The following is an 18,069-nucleotide window of genomic DNA, read 5'->3' on the forward strand; positions in this document are numbered from 1 at the left end:
TGACCATATGCTCAACGCGTATCTGGGACTTCAGAGAACCAGCTCGCAAGATCGGGAAGGTCGAACCTTCCCAAGAATCCAAATTCCTCTTGCCCCAAGCCCAGTTCATCCCAGCTCATGAAAGGATTAACATTCGGGACATTGCTCTGCTCAGGGTTGTGGGAACCCGCGTCATCTAAGATAGGATCTGTAAGTTGAGTGGGAACGGCAAGGTGCCTCGTTCTCTGCAGCAGCTGACTGGCTGATAACGGTGGGACATCCTCCGTTCTAGAAACTGCTAGTTCCATGTCAGCCCCAAAACCCCCAATTCACCACATCGAATAAGGACTCAAAGTCTTGCTGTCAGCACGAGACAACATACCACTATAGTTTTGCATGATGTATTGGTGCGTCACTTGCAGAAATTGCAACGAATTTCGGGCAGACAGGCTGAAAGACGCCATGTTGGTTAGGATTTCTTCACAGTTCTGCCATGCCGCATCTACTGCATGCGCATTAATCTGATCAAGGATGGAACGACAAGAATACGACATTATCAGCACGAAGCCAGCAGTCGATGCATCTATTGCGACATATTAGTTTGGCTCTCCTTTGGAGGATTCTCTCAAACCCACAAAACCCATTGTACCACCACGCATCTGTGATTGAGGTTCTATAGGTGTCGTAGACGAGCGAGATGAGCTCCATGGCAGTTGCCACGCAGGCTGCGGCACAATTCACAGACATGGAAGAGTATATGACATTCTTTTCTTGTCGTGGGATGCTTCTGTTGGCATCTGAGCCGGACTGTCGTGCGAAGCCCATTCGTTCGTCTGAGCAGAGCTGTGTGAACATAGGTCGGTATAGAAGAAGACGCAGATGGATGAATCTATGTCAGTTAGTAAGTACTGAGAGCAACATATCAAACTATAATAGATACCTCGCGCGAAGGACGTTCCGCTGGCGCTTGAACAACGATCCTTGATGGCCGCCAGAATTGTATGATGGGTGTCTGGTTGTCCAGTTAAGGATGGAAGGAACGCTCGCTTCGTATGAAGAAAGTTTATCATCAAGCTCCATTATAGCATCCAGGCTGCTGTGCCTGGAATTTCTCAGTGAGATGGGGCGGTGGTTGTTGGAATGACTCTGCCAGGCATTATAAATGTCCGACAGAATTGACTCGAGAATCTTATAGAGCTCGATCGTAGAGACATAAAACGTCATGTATCCAAGTTGATGATCGCAAGGCTGCCCGCTAAGCTCGCACGGGTCGTCTGATTTGGACTCAGGGTACATCGCAGGAAGTGGTGCGGGAGATATGTGAGACGTCATACTGGGTCGACCATAAGTCATGCTCACGATCCTACAGTGGAAATATTAGCCTTGCAGGTGAAATCACGTCTTTAGTATTGGGACACACAAATCCATCATAACACATCCATGCCATGTCCGGCGCCGGATCTCTTTTTCAAGGGGTTTTATCGATGACTGTGTTGGTGTTTCATGCAGACCCAATCCTAGGGCCATCCGGCAAGCAACACCAATGGCGTTCCAGCACCGATTTGGATAAGGTGTACTCTGGAGAAGTAGTGAAACAATAAGAAGCGTCTGGACCGCGCCTATTGTACCGGTATCCAGAAGATCAAGACCGACGAATCGTTTGGCTCGAAGGAAGAAAGAGTATGCAGCTGCCTCCCGTTCTGCAGCAGGTATGTCAGAGAAATGGCAGCCGAGTCCGAAGATAGCGTTCAGTGCACAGTGAAAGACAATGGACTGATGACCAGAGTCGAACGTTCCCCCAATCCCGATATTAAGTTCAGGCAACTCGGGTTTGGGCCACTTGGTAGATCCCCAGAGGTTTTCGTATGCCTGCTCAAAGCTCGGGCGATGGAAGAAAGGATATAAACAGTATACGCGGTTCCAGAAACATTCAAGAAGATGATCTGCCAAGGACCGGGGAGGTAGGGAAAAATCATCAAATTGAAGACCGTTAGTGGGAAAGTTGATATCTCGCCACAGTCCCGTATCCCTGTAAGAGGTGCTTGAAGTATCCCCTTCCACTCCCTTCAAAGCTTTCAGGTAGGAACGAATGGGGATCGAGTCACCGGCGAGGCGCATAAATGAAGCCACTGATGAGTTCCCGTAATATTGCTCTCTGGGAGAATCAGTGCACTCGCCGTCATCCCCGGCGGATATTGCCCCCATTGCAGTGACGTTTCCATGGGAATTCAGCAACGGGGAGGGGTGGACATTCGTCGAACTCGAATTTTCCAGTTGAGTGCCTTTTCCTTGTTTGGAATGCCTTCTGTTTGGTTGAATGGAGCGTATGGAGGACCGGGTTCTCTGTGGAGGAGCTGCTGGGGGTGAGATAGGTGCCAGAGAAGGTTGCCGGAGTCTTTCCAGAGACACGGTCGAGCCTAGTCCTAGTAGACCTTCCACTGCAGCAGATGTTCTTGATTCTGTATCCACAGCATCTGGGGCTGGCTGTGGCTCCTGAGAATCAATAGGTTCCCTGCCGTCGTCCTCTTCAACGCCCTGGGATGATTCTCGCGGAATGATAACCCCATTTTGAACGCATGTTTCCTCTAGCTCTCGGATCCGGTCGTGAAGAATTCTGAGGTACGCATCGTTGCTCGCAGAACGAGCATTCTCGATTTTGTACACGCACTTGTCAATCGTATAGGATCGCCGAGCGCAGGGCCCGCATATCGGCTTCCCTCCATCGCAACGCACTTTTTTCTCTCGGCATGCTTCACAAGCCAACGCGATTTTACGGCGACGAGGAGTCCCGCGTTTAGTAATACTACTTCTTGAAGACATCGCGATCAAGATATGATTAATCCTCAGCTCATTGCATTTCCCGCTTTCTCAGCCAAGGCTGAGTGGAAGAGGCGTCGATCGTGTTTCTGGCGCAGCTGATTATGAGTAAATCTAAGCCAATGATATCCAGTACCGACAAACTTACTCTCAGCAACGGGAAATCACGTTCATGGCCTGGTCGAGAAATAAATCGCCGACTAGTCACTTGCGTGGAGATGGAGAAAGGGCGATTCGGAAAGCGCCCGGGACATACCCGGACCCATCACGTGGCTGTCATCCCTGAACTGCGACAAAGCTAGAGATTAGCACCGAACATTGCCATATTACAGTGGCTGTGTTGGCTGTTCGTGTCAAGTCTGGTGCAAATATCTTCAATGAACTCAATATGCCAGTGTATTGGCATTCTGTTGCGAGATCTCCCAAGGGAAGCCTTAGTTGGGTTTCGGGATGCACCCGGGCTCTCCTTATGTGGGGTTCTCCCACAAAGGCAAGCTTGGGGTACTGATAGGCAACAGCTTGTTAATTTCACTTTGTCAAACTTCGCCCGGGAATAAAATTTCATAGTCCTTGTAGAGCGAACAATCCCGCATATGAAAGTGAAAGAAGGTATTATATAGACCTGATAACGTAGGCGTAGGTGGTACTGGGGGCCCCAATCGAAATGGCAGAATGAGAGTTTTGGTGCCGGGCCCTTCCCGGCGCTCAGAGACTAGATCCCGCCGGAGTAAACCAGCATGAAGACAGGCTACTGATCAACAAAAACCCTACATGAACTAATGTAGGAATATAAATAAATAACGTGCACCTGAGAGGTGGATGGGCATTATATTGCAAACAACCAGAATTAACAAGCGAAGTTGTAATTTTGCAGATCTCGGGATGCCCCCGAATGGTGCCAGAATCCGGGTGCATCCCGGTGTTGACGTATGGTGGGACCTGCCACCTCGCAAGCCTCGCAATCGCCATTCATGTGAGCACAGATCTGCAGCTTTAAAAAGTATCCTCGTGCTCTCGGCTCCAACCTATCCGGTCGTTTTTATTTTCAACATCATCCCTGATAATCGAGACCCGGAAGCGTACAACATATACTCATAAGCCCAAACCAAAGCGACAACAAAGGGGTGATAACAACAGAGGCTCCAAAGAGCAAATACTTCGAAGACATACTTGGTTGTGTGCCCAGCTGAATTTGCACCAACTTCATTCGAACACCAGGCACCAAATCCCAGATCTATCTACCAGTCAAATCCACGCGATCAATGCAAGCCGAAGACCGGCCCTTGAATGACGTCCAAGACTTTGACGTATGCTGCCCAGAAAAGGGTAACAAGCAGCACAAAAATACCAATGAGCGCGCGCCCTTAGAGAGAGGTCTCCAATGGGGCTCCGATCCGAACTTCTGCTATCATGGATTCTCCTGCCCCATCGGGAGCTGGACCGAAGAGCGGCTAGTTCGGAATGCGATGCGCAACATGGTCTATATGGCCGCCAGCATGAAAACGGAACTTAACCTGGACTTGAATATCCCAAATTACCTTGATGAGCGCCACAATGAGCCTGCAACACCGGACGTAGGCTACTTAAACGGTCTCGACATTCCTCCTACACAACGGCCACACGACCTGCGCAGTCCTACGCCACCGTCCACATCCTCCCCATCGAGCACATCCAGCCCCGATGAACAAGAGAAAGATACACAGCCTCCCAGCAAAAAACGAAAATGCGTGCAGAAGGCTGGTCAGAAGCTATGCCATTGTCGATCAGAGAAGAAAAGGAGAGAGGTAGTTAGTCAAAGATATCGAGATCTGTCACAGATAGTACCGGGGCTCAAAAATCATAATTTTACTAGGAAGTACGTGCTAGATGCGGCGGCGAAGTATGTGGAACTTCTGCTGGAAGGGAATTATGCCTTGCGACGGCAGCTGGGGGAGATGAACGATAAAGAGGACAGGGATATACAGCAGCTTTTTATCGGATGTGGTCCAGGGTTTTGAGTTGGATTGAGGACGTAGGATCTTTTACGAGAGATGACATAAGGTTATCGGAGTTTAATGGAAGCGATAGTGAAATCAAATGTATGAATAAAGCAAAGAGAGCTTGGCTTGGGATGAAGAATTTCTTGACGGGAATTAAACATAATATCGAAGAAATAAAAAGTTACCGGATACTAATTTTGGATAACATACATGAAGACACAGAAACTGACAAATATGTGATATATCGGCTGAGTGATATATGACCGAGAAGTTAATGATAAATTAACACCACTGCTTGTTGTAGTACACGGTAGTGTACTACAAACTACAACCATTCATCCCCGCATCGCGCACGATCCGCTATGGCGGCAGTCTCACCCTGCTACTTTTGCTGAAGAAATTCTGTTATGAGATTCATGAACAAGCCACTGGCGCCGGTATTCAATGTTTGTCAAGTCGAGGCGAAGCCGGCTTCTGCGTCGTTCTGACCTGTCATCAGAATCAGCATGAGTAATGTTTCGATGATACTGGGCGGCACATTGGAGTTCAACTACCTGCCCTAGGCTCCATCTCATTGCACAAGACACAACAAAACAGCCGATAATGACCGTGAGTTATTAGCAACTACCATGGCAGGGTGGGAACTGACGGCGTCCCTCTTTCGGGATAACCACCAAGTTATGGACGGTGCCTTGAGACCCTTCACCGTGTGGGGATCGGCACAGAATGACGTCATGCCGAATTTTGCTAGTTACAATGTACAGGCTCTAGTATTTTGATGTACTTTGCTCTGTTACGATCATGGAAAGAGCCAACTGGAAAGTAACCAGGTGCATTCACGAAACAACGAAGGTGAAGAAGGAAGAAACTACGGAGGCTCTAGTAACTATCTTGTAGAGAGCTCATGCAAACAGGCCCCATTAGGTTAGCTCGGTCGGGTGTTTCTATCACTCCGCGTCTATCAGGTGATCTCCGTCCATCGTTCTGTCATGCGTCACATAGCCCTCCTTTTTAAAGAGGCTCGCCCCGAGACTCTGGGATATTATCGTCGATATAGTTACCAACGAATTCGTCGACTTCTGCTGCAGCTAGCCAGATCTGTAGGTTCTTTAGGGGTCCGGGGGAGTTAGGGTATCGTCGGTGGAAATCTATCAGTTTCAGCGGCGCATTTTTGAAGTCGGCTACGTAATACTAAGCGTCGTCCTTGTCGTAGCCTAGCTACTTAACCTTATACTGTAGTTTTCGGTAGTGTAGGCGTAACCGTAGGACCTCTTCGACTTCCTATTCTTGCTGATTATTGACTAGGACTAGCGGTAGAGGATCTTCGATCTAACCTAGTAAGGGATCGGTCTTCGATATACGGCGTAGCTTATTTAGCGAGAAGACTAGGTATACCTTAATAGATAGGGGTAGCTCGAGCCTAAACGTATAGCCTTCTTTAGCGATAATCTTATACGGCCCGCTGGCTTAGTCCGATAGCTTCCGGCTTAGGCGGTCTAGTCCCTAATAGCGTATAGTAATATAGACTATATCTCCTACGTCGAAATCTACCTTACGGCGGTGTTTATTCGCCTATATACGTTAGAGCCCTTATGCGTAGTCGATTACTTTAGCAGTCTCTTTCTAGATTCGTTCGATTCGTTCTATAAAGTTTTGTACATCACTAGTTAATTACGGCGAAAGAGAAGCGTCGGTAGGTAGGTCCTAATCGAATGATATTCTAGGCTCGTATCCTCTTTCTATAAAGAAGGGGGACCTTTTTGTCGAGTTTTAGCGTAGCGTAGACGTAGCGAAGTTAATCATCGGTAGCTATTCGGACTAGTTATCTTAGTACTTATTAACTATTACCCTTAGTCGTTAGGCTATCTATTAGTTAGCTATCTCGGTCTAGCCGTCGGTCTACGGGTAGTAAGCGGTAGATAGCTTACGCTTAATATAAAGAATTCGGCAGAACTTAGTCCAGAACGCCGATATAAACTGTCCTCTACGGTCCGATATAATTAAGTTAGGTATACCTACCCATCGGAAGAGATGTATAATAAATAATCGAGCTATTTCTACGGCTGTAGTTATCTTATAATAGGGGATAGAGGCCTAGCGCTTACTAAAGCGACAGCACACTACGAATACTACGTCGTAGCTATACTTATCCTTAGGGAATGTCCGGAAATCTATTATGATATACTGCCATAGCCGATCGGGGGTAGGGAGTGGTTATAATAACCCTAGGGGTCGGTCTCTCTATATCTTTATCCGCTTATAAATTCGACAATTATCTACGTATCGTTCGACGTCGGTTACCTAGTTAGGCTACTAGTAGCGACTTAAGAGAAGGGCCTTTATTTTAGTCTCGCTAGGATACGTAGTGTATAGTTAACGATAGACCTTATTAAGTAGGCACGCCCTAAGGTCTCCGTCATCTAGCACTACTAGTCTTCCTTCGTAGAGCAAAAGACTACCTCTTATCTCCTAATATCTATCCTCGCTTATTCTTACCTAGTTTCGGTTTACATCGAGGGAGGGATAAGTCTAATTAGTATAGAGAACGCGTACGACTACCCCGGTTATATCGGAGATAGTCTAGGATCCGTCGTCGGGGTTTATTATCGTTACCGGAGCGATTCTAGCTAGAGGGGGTTAAGGGTTATTATTATCGGGGTACATACCTTATTCGAGGCACTCGCGCGGGAGGAGGATTTAGTTCTACCTATTATAAGTACTAGGATCCTTTCGTAAGAGGGTATCAGCGATGATATTTTACTTTCCTATAAAGTAGCGTATTAGGAAGTGAAATCTCGACAGGAATTCTCCCTAACGCGCCTAACGGGCGTTTAGCTTCTTTATAGTTATAAAATATTAAAGCGACTAATAGTCAGAGAAGATACTAAATCGGTCGTCCCGTTATAGTCCCTCTAGCTCCGCTCTCTAAAGATTAAGGGCCTTAACGATTATAAATATCTTATAGTTATATATATCCTATCGCTACTCCGTAGTAGTTAGTTTTAACGAATAGAAGTAGATAGGGTACTAATAGCTATTAGGCTAGAGCTATAAGAGGACTCCTCCGATATACCTATCTAATACGTCGGTCTCGATCTTTATAAGGGCCGATACGTCGTAGTAAGCTAATACCGGAGCCGTCGTTATTATCTTCTTAAGTTCTTAGAAGGCTTATTCATACTATACGCTCTACTCGAACGGCGTCTTATCCTCGGTAAGGCGATTTAGTAGCTTCGTAATCCGACTATAGTTCTTTACGAATCGTCGATAGAACCTACAGAATCCTAGGAAAGATCGTACCCCGCGAACTATAGTAGGCTACTACTAGTCGACGATTACTATAATCTTTTCCAGATTAACCTTAATACTATTAGTACCGATAATAAAGCTAAGGAACCGGGTTATCTACGTATGAAACTCGTATTTACTTAGGCTTACCTATAGTCTAGCTTCTCGAAGCTTTTAAAGTACCTTCTTAATATATTCGATATATTCCTCTATCGTTTCGCTATAGATTAGGATATTATCGATAAAGGCGGTAGTAAAGTCGTCGAGGTATCTACTAAGAGTTATATTAATAAACCGCTAGAACGTAGCGGGTCTATTCGTTACTCTAAAGGGTATTACTTTATACTTATAGGACCTATATCGTATACGGAAGGTAGTAAGGTCTTCTAAGTTAGGATCTATACGAATTCTGTAAAATCCTTACCGGATATCTAACTTTATAAAGTATCTAGCCTTGCCTAGCTATTAGAAGATCTTATTAATTAGTAGAATTAGATAACGATCTTTCTTCGTAATCGAGTTAAGCTTACGGTAATCGACGTAAAACCGGAGTCCTCCGCCGGGCTTCCGGACTATTAGGATTAGGGAAGTATAGGGGGCCTTACTTTCTTCGATAAACCCTTACGTAAGGTTCTTTATGATATAGGCCTTAGCCGCCTAAAGCTCTTCTTCTGATTACTTATAGAGTAGGTAGTATCTAGGGGTTAGGCCTTCCTCGAGGACGATTCGATAGTCGGTAAACTCTCGGTATAGTAGTAGCGTATCGGAGTCTTACTATAAAAATATATCGGTGTACTTATAATATTCCTTAGGAATAATACGCTTTATCTTACGTTCTTCTGATTAACGCTCGTATCGTTTATTCTCTAGGATCCGGTTAATCTCCTCGAGTAAGATTAGAAAGACTTCGCTGCTACCCCTTTATATATATCGGTAGAATCCTATAGTACTAATTATCGCGATAGCTTCTAATAGGGAGGTATAGGTCTAAAGAGTTAGTCGTTATCTTTCTAAGGAAGGACGGGGTTATACCTCCTTTAGTATACGCTCTATTTTAGCTAGTATACTCTTATAGTCTTCGGCCGTAGTCTTTATCGGCTTATATTACGGTAGGCGATCGATCTTTTTAAAAAGCTAGTCGCATCGATCGGTATCTTATTAGTAATTAGGATTAGGCCGTCGTAAGATCGTCCGGGGGAGGATAGTAGATAGCTAACTAGCTACTTTATCCTATAGGCTCTGTTCTTCCGGCTAGATTAATCGGCGCTTTACGTAGTTAGGAAGGACCTTATACTCTATAAACTACTTATGTCCGAGGATTAGGTCGTGCTTACTAAGATTAGCGACTAATATTAGTAAGCGGCGTTATATATAGCTATTAATTATTAGTATTAGTTTAATAGTATAAGTGATCGGCTTTCTAGGGTAGTTATTAAACCCTCGGGTCGGTACCTCCTTTTCTAGCTATATTACTAGCTACCTAAAGGCCTTTACGGCCTATAGGGCTAATCGGGTATTGATATATATAAATCTATCTACTCTAGTATTACTAAGCGCGGAAATCGAGAATGAATATCTATTATAGGCTATTTAGGTATTAAAAGATAAACTGTTTCCTCTTCCTAATAACTTCTGTAGATTTAGCGCGAAAAGTAATAAAGTTATACTACCTAGGAAAGAGACTTTCCCTAGGCTTAGGTATTTCCTAATTTAGGGGTATTAGTAGTAGTAGGGGCTTCGTGATCGGCGAGTTCTTTAGCAGTATCGATCGAAGCGACGGTTATCGGCTTCTTCGGGTAATCGCGTAAGGTATATCCTTATTCGTAATATTTAAAGCATCGACCTTCTTTTAGGTAGGTTACTCGTTCTTTTACGGTTATTAGTTTATAAGCCGGAGTAGTATCTTTATACTTAATAAAAGGGGATGATATAGGGCGTCTACGCGAAGCGGTAGTCGTAGCTAAGCCTAAGGCTAATCTAGAGACGGTTACGGCCGCTTAGGTACGACGAGATTCTTTCTGCTTATAAAATAAGCTTAGGTTTAGGGCTATATACTAGTAGGTAGTAATAAACCTCTTAAAGCTAACGTCTAGGTTATCGAGTAGGTATATCGTCTAGGTCTAGAGTATCGGTAGTAGCTTACTATAAAGGTCGCGGAGTCGGTTTTGCTTAGGCTGCTAAGCCTCTTTAGCTAAGCGAGAGAAATCAGTAAGGAAGTCGCTAAAATCATCCTTAGGCTTTATAGTTAGGTAGGTGTATTCGTAGAGTACCTCCGTAGCTCGGTTTAGATTTAAGAAGACACTCTCGAGATACTTAATTATATCCTCTACGTCGCCGTATAGGTTAGACGCTCTATCTCTTATTCGGGGACTAATATAGAGTAAGGCCTTACCCTCGGTACGGCTCGAAATATAGTAGATTTAGTCGGACGGAGTCAAGTAGTAGTCAGCGTTACTACGTAGCTTATGTCGAATCTAGTTCGCCTACTAGTCGAAGCGTACGGTCTTACCGTCGCTAAAGAGAGAGGGGTCGGGGAGTTTCGCGGTACGGCGAGATATAGCCATCGGGGACTCGTAGATCGACGGACGGTCTTACCTACGCTCTTGTAGGTCGATAACCTTTATAGCGAGCTGACTAGCCCTTAGGGTAATAGTCTCAAGATCCCGTTATACCTCCCCGTATTTAGCGTTTATAGCATCCCGCTAGTTAGTAAGAGTTCGAATTTCGCGGTACTCTCGGCGGAGGAGGTCAAGGAGTTATTTAGGCGTATAATTCTTGATAAAATCAAGGTTAAGGTCCCCCTCAGAGGGGAAAGAGATCGGTTCGTCTAGTCCCTACCATCCGGCAGATTCGGCGCTAGCGATTTTATCGTCATCGCTGTTCGTTTCGTACTCTCCGGCTAGGTTCTCTAGGGTCTGGTCGTAAGGCTTATTAGCCGCAGTACTCTGACGGCGTCGGATCGTTAAACGGGATCGTGCCATGACGTCGGCTTATCTTAGCAGGGGAAGGTTCGGTTCGGTTCGGTTGGAATCGTTCAGGATTCATCGGTTTCGGTTCAGGGTAGGGCGTCGCTCTAAGTGAGACGGTGACAGCGTGCTGTCTATGTCTGTACAACTCAAAGATGACAGGAAAGGGTGAAAAAGGACCTTCGTTGCATGTTACGATCATGGAAAGAGCCAACTGGAAAGTAACCAGGTGCATTCACGAAACAACGAAGGTGAAGAAGGAAGAAACTACGGAGGCTCTGGCAACTATCTTGTAGAGAGCTCATGCAAACAGGCCCCATTAGGTTAGCTCGGTCGGGTGTTTCCATCACTCCGCGTCCATCAGGTGATCTCCGTCCATCGTTCTGTCATGCGTCACATGCTCTACATATTGTGGCGAGCTAAGCTGTGAATGAGACGAACCAGCCCTGCACACATGCCACAGAGGAGTCACCAGGTATTGTTGAAATGAAAACCAGTGTGGAGGGGGCGAAGCCTAGAGGATAAAATGACCAGGGACGCTGTGGTAATATGCAACAGAGCGTCGCGGTAAAAGGAGGGCTAAGGAGCAGAATACGAAGCAATCAAGGAAGGAGAAGGTGCAGATATATGCAGATGAAGCCCTAGAGCCCAAAAGCTAAGGTAGGCCCGTCCAAAGAGGGCAAAACTCATGCAGGTACAGGCGCTAACAGGTGCGAATAGGTAATACGCGGCGGCGCGTGGCCAAAGGGTCTATTCGTACTTAAGTCACATCTTTTTGCACGCTTCACGCACGTACATCCGTGTTGATTAGAACTCTTTCCCTCATACGTTTCAGGGCGAGATATGTTCCGTAGTTGAGTGATATTATCCTAAACGAGGAAGAAACCGGGGAATTCTGGCCCTATTATTGGTTACTTTGATATCAACTGAGGGGTCCAAGCGCTACATGGAGAATATATTCGATCAAAATATAGGGATGGCATGCCGCGTTTTAACGCAATCCAATCCTGTCTGAATTATTACAACTAGCCATCAAAACCTCGCGCTTGGTTCATATTTCGGGATCGCATCCACTCCACGGTTGCAAGCCAGAATGTTACTTCGCCTCCCAACTGAGTTACGTTTGAAGGTATGCTTACTAGTGTTTGGGGCATGTCCATGTCGCAACTTATACGCCTTTCCTACAACTAAGCACCAAATCGCATTGAACCTGCTCCTTGTGAATCGCCAGATTTATTCCGAAACCCGTGTTCTCAATTTTCAAATACACGAATTCGACTTCCGCAAGTGGTGTGGGACTGGAGTTTATTGTTGTCGAACTTTTCTCGGACGTCTGAGTAGATGGCAGGTGTGCTCGATCCATAAGCTGAGTTTAGGAGTGGTTGAGAGCAGTTTGATCAACGGATCTGCCAGACAGCGACCTAATTCTAGCTGGTTTGATATCTGTGCCGAATTTGTCGGTGTGCTAGGATCGAATTGCACCGGGCTACGAGAATTGCGCTTGACCATTGAAGGCCAACTAGTGCAAGGTGGTTCAAAACTTCTTGATGTCGAAGCCGCATGGGTGAAAATAGGCCTAGGAAGCTTGAAGAGTCTGCAGCGCCTCGAAATCATCATAGCCAGTGATCCGATTCAAACCGGCTTAGCAGAAAATTTCAAAGCCAGGCTGTCAGATATTCTGAACGGCGCCCAGATTGTCATAAAGACAGTGGTACAGGGAACAATGATTTCTTTGTAGTGGATTGCTCCCGTGAACTTGGTTCTGACCACAGCCATAACATAATCTATTTCACAGAGTTTTTGAGACTACCAACTCCACTAATGTGACTATTCGCTACTTACGTGGCAGAAACGGCCGCGTGGTGGGAAATTAACTGGGTACTTGTATCTAAACGAACCAATTATGCAACGGATATCACAAGATTTTAAGTGCAAGGTTTTCTTTCAGTGCCTGTTTAAGAACGTAATTTGAAAAAAAAAAAAATAAGGTATAAACACCTCGTTGTGAGCCGAAAACGAGTCGTAAAGGAAACGATATAATCTGGCAAAAGCAAAGCTAGGTAGATAAGTGACGGAAGACGAAAAATGCTTGGCTTGGGCTTATGACTCCTATGCTTGAACTTCGACAAACACGCCCACCCTTCCCTTCTACTTGTACATGGAATCAGCAAAAGTAAACCACCACCTTGAAAAGGAAAAAGCAAAACAAGACAGAATTCAATATTCCACTCAGACACCATTGCAGTCAAGCCCCGGTTCACCCTTCACCGCACCCTGTTGCTTGCAGCTCGCCGCGTTTCGTGGCGCACGCGCCCTTGACGGGGAGGCGTCGTTGGCCTAGCCGCTCATAGTATATCGAGATTAAGATTCTCACATCTCTAGATCCTCTCGTCCTCGCTCATATCCCAGTTGTAACCGCGACGCTCGCAAAGGGCAAGAAGGAGATCCTCCATATCCACCTCAGAATCCGCCTCCATTGGCAGGAGAAAATTGGATGCTTGGCGCTCCACGCGATCCAGGGGGTTATCGACCTGCTCACGTGTTGGCCGTTCAGGCGAGTTGGTGGGCTCCGAAGCCTCTTCCAGGGTGACCAGCTCGGTGTCGACGGTGTGGACACATGAGGCGTGCGGCAAGTTGGCGGAGGAGGCAGCGTCAATTTCCTCCTCAGGCTCGGCATTCTCGTTCTCATCATCATCATCTTCTTCCTCTTCCTCTTCCTCTTCCTCCTCCTCTACCTCCTCCTCTTCCTCGTCGTCCGCCTCGTAGCCCTGATCCGGGGCACTGCTGACGGAGGACCAGCTGCTTGGCGAACATCGGCCGGTTGACGGGGACCTCACGGTCGACGCCGGGGAATTGTTGATTGTGGCCTGGCTGTCTGTGGGTGAGGCGACGCCCTCGTCACCGGAGTTGTTGGCAGAGGAAGGCATCGATTGCTTTCAACTGTGATATGAGATTAAAAGTGATATCAATATGAATCAAATGACTCATAGAGATGAGCGAAGTGCAGCGCAGTGGCAGGTGAATGGCGTGTCAGACGACGCATTTGGATGAACCAGTTGGAGAAGCAAAGTGAACGCCGCGATTTCCTCCTGAAATCCCAATCTGGAAGGTGCAGTTCCTTTACTTCCTTGCTCTGGACGGGGAGAGGATATGCTAACCCTGACATACGCCCGTAACCCAAATGCATGGTATCATTCCAGAGTATAGGGACATTGGCGCAGTCTCTATAAGTAATTGACAAATCTTGAGTCAATATACGGCTCTGTGCAATCGGAAGGCTGTCCGACGTCAGATCTCGATCGAGAGATTCTCATCGTATCCCTTCATAAATATTGACTTAACGATTTACAGCATGCTTGCCAACTCTGTGATCCAGACATGGCCTGCCGTTGAGAATCCCTGCTCAGATCCTGCTGGGGAGGGGAAGTGGCAATAGACTGTTGCCGTCACATGACTACCGAGGCCCTGTTTGAGAAGAGCCCTTGCATAAAAGTTTAAGATGAAAAAGGAGACGAGTGTATAGGGTATGCTTCTCCAGCACCTCTTGTGTCTCTATATATCAGGCCTTTCCATGAAATCCCGAGACCATAGAGTAGACAAAGGTTTTCCACCAGAGCGCACTGGGAGAATTCACTAGCAAAGTTTAGGAAGACCCTTGAAGGGTTTCTGTGACCACGCTACGACCTCCGATATCCTTTCTCGCTATCTTCACCTCTAAGAATCCTAAGACGATCTTCTCATGCCAGTCAAGTTTATTAGTACTTACCTTTGGGTCCAAGATCTCGCATCTTCCATGTCTTTGGTAGGTAGATCCGATGAGACGTTCAAGTCTTCGGTTTGGGAAGCCTCGTATTTTATGACAGGCAACCAGGTCAGTTCTAATTCGTATTGTTGACTATTGACCCACGGTACTGAATGCGATCTATCCTTCTCCAAGTATCCTCGCTTTTGACTTTATCGTTGTCCACTCCATAATCAGGTGTCGCGTCACTCAAGGAAAGCCTCTTGTTCGACTCCTCAATACTTCTGTTTAGTTTATCAATAATCCCATCCAGGGTGACACCTATGGTACTTAGAGAAGTTCGTTCTGGGCAGGGATATGGCCCATCTTGTTTCAGTTCCGTGGGTGAGTGCTAGCAAACTAGACCCGCTTAGAAACGGGTAAATGAATTGACTATCCATACAGCAATCGAACAAAAGGTAAATAGGTACATTCCTAAGTACAAAAGGGCCCCAACAACATGAACAAGGCAGTCATTCCCTGCGCAGCCCCCTCACAAAGCAGGCGCATACGTCGCCAACCCCTTCGCCAGGCGCAGAATCTGGCCCGCATAGTACGACTACAACATCAAGTTAGCCACAACACCCCAACCAATTCCACCCAAAGGGATGGGATGAGAAACTCAGAACTCACAGTTTCAGCCCCAGCCCCAACAAGATTCCTCGGCAACCACCGCCCAAGCCACGGTACAGGGGCCTTCTCCAGCAAAAGCACCGCCTGCTCATCAGGAACCCCCTCATCCAACAGCACCAGCGGGAACTTAGGCTCAATCGCCGCCGGCCGCCCAATTCCCACCAGATCGCATGCGCCATCCCGGATAGCCGCTTCCGCGCCCGCGCGTGTGCGGAACCCGCCCGTCAGCATAAGCACCAACCCAGGATGCCGCTCCCGCACGGTGTGCGCAAAGTCGAGGAAGAAGGCCTCGCGGGCGGCGGTCCGCTCGGACTTGGGCTGCACGCTGGGCGAGTTCTTGGGGTAGCCCATCATCTTGGGGTCTTCGTAAGTGCCGCCGCTAATTTCAAGGAAGTCGATACCTGCGTCGACGAGAAGGGAGAGTTGAGTCATGGTTTCTTCGAAGGTGGCGGAGCTGTGGTCGGCGGAGTTGAGCTTGATGCCGATTGCAAAGGTGGATGGGACTACTTTGCGGGTTTCGGATAGGATGTCGAGGACGAAGCGGGCGCGTTTGGCCGGGGTGCCGCCGTACTCATCTGTGCGGAGGTTGGTCTGCAGGTTGTCAGTTGCGTGATTCTTCCTAGATAGATATAAGGCCAGCAGTGCACAGCACGAAGGCGTAAGAGTTATCTGGGGGCCTTTTTTACCTTGCTGCTGAGGAATTGATCTGTACCTTCCGTTAGCATCTAAACTCTTGATAATCCCCCCAAAGCTGAGCATCATCGGAACTTTTCCAACTGGACTTACCAAGCAAATACCCATGCGCGCCATGCAACTCGACACCCGAGAAGCCCGCATCCGCCATCAACCGCGCCGTATCAACAAACTGCCGGATAACAGTCTCGATTTCCCCGCGCGTCATCTCACGGGGACTAGTCCACGCCACGGCTGCAATAACTCGATCGAGTAGACCGTTGCCAACGTTCATCGGCACCGCGCTGGGCGCAATCGGCGCTGCGAACAGGCCGCGCTTTCCGGCGCCCCGGAATGACTGCCGTCCCGGGTGGCAGATCTGCACGATGCTCGGGGTGCCGTGCTTCTGGCAGGTAGACGCGTATTTCTTCCACTGCGCGATAACTGCTGCGTCGCCGGTGTACTCGGCGTGGATGGCGGCGTCGTAAGGGGTGCCCATGTGGTTCACATCGACTTGGACATTACCTGGGGATTGTTAGTTCAGTGGTTTGGTCGCTTGGGGGGTGGATGGGGTACCGGTGAGAATGCTGCCCCAGCCGCCTTGCGACCATTTCTCGTACACGTCGAGGAGTGTATCGTTGGGCTGGTTGGTTTTGGCCATTTGCTCGGCCATTGCGGCCTGTGACGGTGAGCATTTCCATTTGAAACCTAGGTCTGGATGGCAGGGTGTACCTTGGACAGCCTGTTCGGCAGGACCAAGCCGCAGGGCAGCTTTACGGGGTCTGCCAGTGGTGAAGGCATTCTGGCAACTATATAGTTCGGTTGTTATGAGCACAACGATGTATACCTAGTCCCTGCGATTGGCTGTCGCAAGCGGAATACGACAAGGCTGCAGGGTCTGAACACGGGCTATTGGAGCGTCAAAGTGGCCGAAGGGAACCAGAAGAAAAATCACCACGCACGATATTGTCCGCTCTCCTGCAGCTGATAAGAGTACAATCGTTGACCTGCAGACAGATGCGTAATTATAGTCGGCAGGCGTGCTAGTTAGTCGGCAAGGCGTAACTAGAACATCCCGTGCCGCGGTGCTAAAAGGGGAAAAAGCCTCGGTCTGGAGTCCTTTATCCTTTACTAATCGCCATACGGAGAGATTGATCGCACCGCGCCCTGACCGATCTAGTGGGACCAGTGTGGCGTTGGAGCACCCGGGCGTATGATTGGGTGTGCTGCATTTTGTCCCGCCGGCTGAAGAATAGGTAGGTCTTGGCCCGGGGGTTTGAGTTTGTCCGGGAAGCCCCAGGTGATTTTTGATGATTTCATCTCAAATTTGGATAGTCATGGGCTCTGATTTTGAATTGAGCATGATGCGAGTTTTCCAGAGATGGCAAACTACTTTATTCCGCGTAAGATCCTCGACTGGGTGCTGTGAAGGGTTGGGTGATGGTGGAAGTACTTTATATAGGCAAAATGGGATACGAACGAGGAACCCGGTCAAATGTGCCCAAGCTACGGCGTATAAGAAGCTACAAGTTCATCGAATCGTGGTAATGACAGATCTCAATTCAGATCAGATAAAAATGAGCTATTTTAGTCCCAAATGCACAGAGGTCACTCAAACGATGTGACCAAACAACAGTGAAAGGTGATGGGTATTCCGAAGAAGAAAACCAGAAACAAAAAGGGAGAGGCCAAAGGAAAAACCGCCCATGAATCAACCCGAAAGAAAATGCGCAGTAAAAGAACGCGCTCGAAACCAGCAAGATATGATGGAGAATAAAACGGTGCAAATGTTCAACCGGGACCTGCGAGGCAATTATGCAGTGATCCTAAGCAGGTCCGCGATTAGAGCATTGTTTTAAAAAAATACAGAACGACAGTTTTGAAGAAGATGCGAGGCATCAAGAGACCAGTCCTGAGCTCCACACGAGGGCGAGAACAGAAACAAGGATCGGGG

The 18,069-nt window shown here is 47.5% G+C and overlaps 4 protein-coding genes across 4 annotated transcripts; 1 reads left to right on the top strand and 3 right to left on the bottom strand.

Moving 5' to 3' along the window:
- Positions 1–11: 11 nt before the first annotated feature.
- On the bottom strand, positions 12–2,799 carry N7482_010331 (uncharacterized protein; the record flags this gene model as incomplete). Its single annotated transcript, XM_056692455.1, has 5 exons — positions 12–277; positions 362–562; positions 615–868; positions 920–1,342; positions 1,400–2,799. 5 exons carry the CDS (start codon positions 2,797–2,799, stop codon positions 12–14), a joined length of 2,544 nt encoding a protein of 847 aa, XP_056538412.1.
- A 1,259-nt stretch (positions 2,800–4,058) lies between these two features.
- N7482_010332 (uncharacterized protein) lies at positions 4,059–4,793 on the top strand (the record flags this gene model as incomplete). Its single annotated transcript, XM_056692456.1, has 1 exon — positions 4,059–4,793. The coding sequence occupies one exon, from the start codon at positions 4,059–4,061 to the stop codon at positions 4,791–4,793; it is 735 nt and encodes a 244-aa protein (XP_056538413.1).
- Positions 4,794–13,407: 8,614 nt separating this feature from the next.
- Positions 13,408–13,956, bottom strand: N7482_010333 (uncharacterized protein; the record flags this gene model as incomplete). The annotated part of the gene is made up of 1 exon (XM_056692457.1): positions 13,408–13,956. The coding sequence occupies one exon, from the start codon at positions 13,954–13,956 to the stop codon at positions 13,408–13,410; it is 549 nt and encodes a 182-aa protein (XP_056538414.1).
- Positions 13,957–15,303: 1,347 nt separating this feature from the next.
- Positions 15,304–16,916, bottom strand: N7482_010334 (NADH:flavin oxidoreductase/NADH oxidase family protein; the record flags this gene model as incomplete). The annotated part of the gene is made up of 6 exons (XM_056692458.1): positions 15,304–15,369; positions 15,444–16,034; positions 16,130–16,149; positions 16,230–16,640; positions 16,692–16,794; positions 16,848–16,916. The coding sequence occupies 6 exons, from the start codon at positions 16,914–16,916 to the stop codon at positions 15,304–15,306; spliced, it is 1,260 nt and encodes a 419-aa protein (XP_056538415.1).
- Between the last annotated feature and the right edge of the window lie 1,153 nt (positions 16,917–18,069).

This window comes from Penicillium canariense (genome assembly GCF_028826845.1).
Source record: "Penicillium canariense strain IBT 26290 chromosome Unknown utg000008l_segment0_segment0, whole genome shotgun sequence".
Classification (NCBI taxonomy): Eukaryota; Fungi; Ascomycota; class Eurotiomycetes; order Eurotiales; family Aspergillaceae; genus Penicillium; species Penicillium canariense.